At 47.2% G+C, this 6,588-nt stretch overlaps 1 protein-coding gene across 1 annotated transcript; it reads left to right on the top strand.

Annotated features, from left to right (window-relative positions):
- Nucleotides 1–5,492: 5,492 nt before the first annotated feature.
- On the top strand, nt 5,493–6,263 carry LOC139181602 (melanoma-associated antigen B17-like). Its single transcript, XM_070785093.1, has one exon. It carries the CDS (start codon nt 5,493–5,495, stop codon nt 6,261–6,263), a length of 771 nt encoding a protein of 256 aa, XP_070641194.1.
- Nucleotides 6,264–6,588: the final 325 nt, after the last annotated feature.

Raw genomic sequence — 6,588 nt, 5'->3', positions numbered from 1 at the left:
CACCAAGATATTATTATGAGAATGAAAAGCTAAGTCGCAAACTGTGAAGAAAGAATTGTAAGACACATATCTGATAATAAACATGTAGCAAAAATACACAACGAACGCTTAAAACTCAACAATAGGAAAATAATGAAGTCAATTTAAAAATGCTTAAAAGTATTGAATAGACATCTCACCGAAGAATATAAACAGATGGTAAACAGCATATGAAAAGATGATCTATTTCCCATGTCTTCAGGGAATTTCAGATGAAAACAACAACGAGATACCTACTAATAGGGCTAACAAAAACAAACACCTCTCGATACTAAATGCTGGCAAGGATGTGGACGAATAGGAACTCTAACTCACTGCTGCACTGAGATGACCCAGAGGGATGGTACAGGGAGGGAGGTGGGAGGGGGGTGCAGGATGGGGAACACATGTACACCCGTGGCAGATTCATGTGGATGTATGGCAAAACCAATACAATATTGTAAAGTAATTAGACTCCAATTAAAATAAATACATTTAAATTTAAAAAAATAGATAATGCACTGATGCAAATAATTTGGAAACTCTCTGGCAATTTCTTTTAAACTAAACATAGTCTTATCATATGATCTAGCAAATCAAAATTAAGGTATTTACTCATAAAAGCCAAAAACCTATGCGCATCCAAAAACCTTCAAACAAATGTTAACAGCAGACAAATTCATAGCTGCCAAAAACTGAAATCACCAAAGATGACCTTCAGTAGATGAGTGTGTAAACAAACTATGGTAAACTACATGGAATGCTATTCAGTCCTGGAAGAAAACATTTCAAACCATAAAAAGATATAGAGACAATTCAATGTATATTGATTAGCTGAAGGAGCCAATATAAAAAGCCTACACGCTGTATGTTGCCATAAATATTACATTCTGGAAAATGCAAACCTTTAGAAAGAGTAAAAAGTTCAGTAGTTGTCAGGGCTTCCAAGTGAGGGATGGACAGGTGGAGCATGGGAGATCCATGGGGGATTCAAACTCCTCTGCATGACACCGTGTTGGCTGAGTACAAAATACGCATTTGTCAAACACTAAAGAACTGTAAAACACATAAAGTAAAATGTATTGCAAACAATGGACAATAGTTAATAATAACGTATTGATATTAGTAGATCAATTGTGAAAATGAACTTGTATCCATTGAACCAATACAAGATGTTAATAATAGAAGATACCAAATGTAGGAAGAGTGGCTGTATGGGAACTGTCTATACTATCTGCTGAAATTTTTCTAATTCTCAATCTGTTCTTTTAAAAAAGAAATACAAAGGGTCAACAAACACATGGAAAGATGCACAACACTGCTCATGATGAGAGAAATGCAAATCAAAATTACACTAAGGTGTCATCTCATAATGGTCAGAATGACCATCATCAAAAATTGTACAAGCAGTAAATGCTACAGAGAGCTTAGAGAAAAGGGAACTCTGTTCCACTGTTGGTGGAAATGGAAATTGATATAGCCACGATGCAGAACAGTAGGGAGATTCCTTTAAAAACAAGGATTAAAGCTATCATATAACCCAGCAATAGAAATACTGTGCATATACACTGAGAAAGGAATAACTCTAAAGAAACCTGTATCCAAAGTTCATTGCAGCACTATTTACAATAGCCAGGACATGGAAACAACCTAGATTTCAACTGAGAGATGAATGGATAAAGAAGTTGTGATAGACATATACAATGGAATGCTGCTGATGCTGCTAAGTCGCTTCAGTCGTGTCCAACTCTGTGTGACCCCACAGACGGCAGCCCACCAGGCTCCCCCATCTTTGGGATCCTTCAGGAAAGAACACTGGAGTGGGCTGCCATTTTCTTCTCCAATGCATGAAAGTGAAAAGGGAAAGTGAAGTCACTCAGTCGTGTCCGACTCCTCGCAAACCCATGGACTGTGGCCTATCAGGCTCCTCCATCCATGGGATTTTCCAGGCCAGAGTACTGGAGTGGGTTACCATTGCCTTCTCCATACAGTGAAATATTAGCCATAAAAAGGAATGAATTTAAGTCACTTGTAGTGAGGTGGATGCACTTAGAGCCTGTAAACAGAGTGAAGTAACTCAAAAACAGAAAAAGAGTGCATATTAATGCATACACATGGAAAATAGAAAATGGTACTTATAAACCTATTTGAAGGGCAGGAATAGTGACACAGATGTAGAGAATGGTCATGTGGACACAGCAAGGGAAGGACAGGGTGGAATGAATTGTGAGTGGCACTGACAAAAATACTGTACCAAGTGTACAATAGAGAGCTAGTGGGAAACTGCTATATAATACAGGGAGCTCAGCCTGGTGCTATGTGACAAAATAGAGGGGTGAGATGTGGGGCTGGGAGGGAGTCTCATGAGGCAGGAGGAATATGTACACTCATAGCTGATTCATTCTGTTGTATAGCAGAAACTAACAAAATATTATATCGCAACTATCTGTCAATTAAAACAATTTTTTAAAGTCTACTAATTTAAAAACTAGAAAAAAATATGGATAAGAACACAGAGCCAGTACAGAGTTATATGCACCAAAGCAAAATGAATAAAATCAGCAATAATGAGGAGCAAAATATCACACTAAGTATTTGATCCTTGAATTAAAATTCTTAGGAAACAGGCACAGAATATATTGACACATAAAATGAACTTCAGAAAACTGGCATAAAAAAGATCAACACAGCAAAATCAAGAGACTGGTCTGGAAGAATCAACAGTAACTTAGATCATGTAATAGAAAATACACCATAAACAAAAGCAACCATATAAAAAACGTACCTACAAAGAAACCTTAGAAAAATGTATCCAGTCTACATGGAGGAAACAAGAATTTCCTGAAACCCTTCGGAAAAGAAGTCTCAAACACTATCTTAGGTGTATACACGAGGAGGACATACTGTAATACTGTCAATTTTCCTGAAATCTTTACAGATTTAGTACCAAACTGGGAGTAGTTGAGACCACAGTCACACATGGGCAGCTGTTTCCTGTACCCAGAACAAACCATGGAAAACTTACACAAGGAATAAAGACAACTACTAACAAAAGCAAGAACACAAAACTAAATAATCCCTGAGGAACAATAAGTCTCCATTGAACTTGACCCTGTGAGTGCCCAGGTCAGGGAGTACTCTGAGGCTGACACAGGTGTGCAGGTCACAAAGGAAACAGACAACAGGATCAGCTGGAAAAGGCTTTAAACTGAAGCAGTGGATTCTTCCACTGGGCCGTGAGACAATGAACCTCTACTGCTTCACAGAAGGAACCTGAGGCAGCATCTCAGAGCCCCATGCCAGGATCATGGGGCACCAAAGTTTAGGATGGACATGGCAGTATGGCCCAAGGGTCATGAAAACACCAGCACAAACTTTCTTAGTGGATGACAACTGGCCCTTGTAAATGATGAGCTTAAGAGACTGTCACACATGGACCAAAAGAGAAAAGCCTGTATCACCGTAATTGTACAAAAGGACAGAAATTCATCTCAGAACTTTCAAGCAATGCCCCTGCAGTTGACTAAGAACCCACAGTGAGAACCGTCAGGCTGAGGAGCCCCTTCACTTTCTCTGCTGGGGTTGTGAGGGGCATAGGTGGGGACAGGGGTGGTTTTATACCAGAAAGGGAAGGGTTTCTAGGCTCTGCCTGCAGTCAATATGAAGATCCTGAGTGAGATGTGAGAGGTTCCACACCACAAAAGGCCTTCTCCCATCCTTCCCTCTCGCTTATCTTACCTGCAACAGCCATTTCCAGGAAGCCTTAGGCAGAAGCGTCCAGATGAGATGCGTGTGCACTTCTCACCAGGCGTCTGTGGGTTTGACATCTTCCAGGTGAGGCCTTGCCCTCAGGTCAGCAGACGGCACGTAACGCAGCATTACGGTCGGAGGAAGACAGGGATAGACAGAGAGCATCACTCAGCACACAAGAAGGAGCCTGAGTGCCCTCACTGTCTGTCTCAGCAGGTCCAGGAAGGCTGTCAGGCTCAGGCTCCCAAATTCTTCCTGCTTGGTTCACTGAGACAAGTGAGAGGTAAGGAGTGAGGCCAGTTGACTGAAATCAGCAGGGACATCTCAGGAGCCACTATGAGTCGAAGAATGGACCACATCCCTCCTCTTGCAGGAAACTCCCTCAGAACCCCGCCCACCCAGGCCCCGCCCCTGCTGTCCTCCTGGAGCCCAGATGCACATGATAGGAAGTGATGGCCGCCTATCCACGCTGGGGTGCGATCCCATCTTTGAGAGGGCTGCTATCTTTGAGAGCTGCTGTAGTTGTGACCAGAGGGAGGAGTCCGAGGTCTCACCAGGGGTCCAAGTTGGAGGTGACATGAGTTACAAGTGCACTGGATAGTTACAAAGATATGCCCTGGCACTCCCAACACCTTTTCCATCCGAAAAGAGGGGACTTCACAGCCACCCGGAAACCCTGCACCTGCTCTACGCCTGGAGACTTGGACCAGGCTCTTAGGTGCAATGTCCACCAGCTATGCACATGGGTTCCTGGGACATAACTTGGGTCCAGGGGTGGTGGATCTGGGTGCGGGGTTGGTAGACCCTGGCTCTGTTCAGTAGAGGGAAGTCCGGGATTCTGTGGAGTGAAAGAGGGACCCGCAGGGGTCTGTCTCCACACCCCAGATTGGCGGCCACACCTAACCCCTTACCCAGCGTCACTTGGCCGGAGGGCAACTGGTCAGCTTCTGGGCAGTTCTAAAGGCTGAGGGGCTCCCTGACTGCGATCGCCGACAGGGACACTCAGGGAAGAGGGGACCTCGTTCCGAGGGCTGGCAGCCGGTCAGCAGAGGGAGGATGTCAGGGCTCGGGAGGAGTAAGGGTAATGACCATCCTCTGCATCACACGGCCGACTCAGGACCCTCCCCTGTGGCAAGCACTTCCTCCCAGCCAAACACGGGGATGGGAGCGGTGGTCTATCAGGGGAGGTTGCAGCTTGGTTGTGAAGGGGCAGCTTCGAGACACCAGAAGGGTGGGTCCCGGCTCCCTTCATTGGGGGCCTGAACATTCCCTCCTCTCATCATTTGGGGTGACAGGGAAGGTGGCAGCGTCAACTTCAAAGCAAGAGAGGGAACAGGGTGGGTGGGTTTGGGGGCGGGGGGATTATGAGGGAGTCTTGCCCCAGGTTTCATCATGACTCTGAAATGTGAACTGAAAGGACCTGCCTCCCCTGCCAGCTCCCACAGGCCTCCCTCTTAACACCGAGGCAGGGCTGTCTGGCTGCGCCCCAGCGATCACTCTCACTTCCTACTCAGTCGTCTCAAGGGAAGGGCTCACCAGGAGAACACAAGACTTGTGGGTCCTAGACCACTGGCCTCAAGGACTGCTCAGAGGCAGCTTTGGTTCAAGCCAGGGAGGAATCTCCTCACTGCAGTTGCTCATAACATCTGCTTGTCCTTCCTCTAGGTGCCCTCCTTGCCTACCACCCTGCCTGCATGCGCCTGTGATCCATAACCTGTGTCACCATGCCTCGGATGCACAAGAACAAGTACCATGCCCGTGTGAAATGCCACCAGGTCCAGGGGGACACTCAGTATCCCCAGGAAGCCCAGACCAGTGCTGTTGCAGCCCCCAAAGAGGAGTGCCCCTCCTCCCCCTTGTCTGTCCCTCAGGGTTCTCCCCCGAGCTCCCCTGCTACTGGAGATCACCAGGAGTTTCAGGAAGCCATGGCCCCTAGCTCTCCTGATGCAGGGCCCTCCTTCTCAGGATCTGATAAAGGTGCCCAGGGCCCAGAGGAGGAAAGTGCAGGTGCCTCCCAGGCAGCCCCTGCCACTCAGAGCCCTCGCAAAGATCCTCTGACCAGGAAGGCCAGCATGCTGCTGGAGTTCCTGCTGGAGAGGTCCACCAAGAAGGAGCCCATCTCGCAGCACGCCCTGCTGAAGGTCGTTGGCAGCAAGTATAGGGAGCACATCCCTGAGATCCTCAGGAGAGCCTCTAAGCACATGGAGCTGGTATTTGGCCTGGAGCTGACAGAAGTTGACCGTAGCAGGAACATCTACGCCCCCATTAACAAGCTCAACCTCAGGGGCGATGAAGGTCCGAGTGATGAGGGGGGCGTGCCCAAGTCTGGTTTCCTCATGGTGCTCCTGGGCATTATCTTCATGAAGTGCAACCGTGCCACCAGGGAGGTCTGGGAATTCCTCAGTGTGTTGGGGGTCTATACTGGGAGGAGGCACTGGATCTTTGGGGAACCCAGAGGCTCATCACCAAAGATCTGGTGCAGAAGAAGTACCTGAAGTACCGACAGGTGCCCAATGTGAGCCTCCACACTACGAGTTCCTGTGGGCCTCAAGAGGTTGTGTTGAGGCCAATAAGATGAAGGTGTTGGAGGTGCTGGCCAAGATCCACGACAGGTCCTGACTTCCTTCCCAGACCTCTATGACGAGGGTCTGAGAGATCAGGTGGAGAGAGCAGGGCTGAGAGGCATGGCCAGGGCTCCAACCATGGCTGAAGCCAGTGCCCCTTCCAGGGCCAAGTCCTACAGCTCCTCCCACATCTAGGGAGGGAGGCCCAGATACTTTCTTCCCTTTCGTGTTGGAACAGAGCTTTCAAGCTTATAAA

This window comes from Bos indicus, chromosome X (assembly GCF_029378745.1).
Source record: "Bos indicus isolate NIAB-ARS_2022 breed Sahiwal x Tharparkar chromosome X, NIAB-ARS_B.indTharparkar_mat_pri_1.0, whole genome shotgun sequence".
Lineage (NCBI taxonomy): Eukaryota > Metazoa > Chordata > Mammalia > Artiodactyla > Bovidae > Bos > Bos indicus.
This window is presented reverse-complemented; position numbering and strand designations above follow the sequence as displayed.

What these genes read in the sequence shown, in the direction of transcription:
- LOC139181602 (XM_070785093.1), top strand. Translation starts at nt 5,493, where the DNA reads ATGCCTCGGATGCACAAGAACAAGTACCATGCCCGTGTGAAATGCCAC.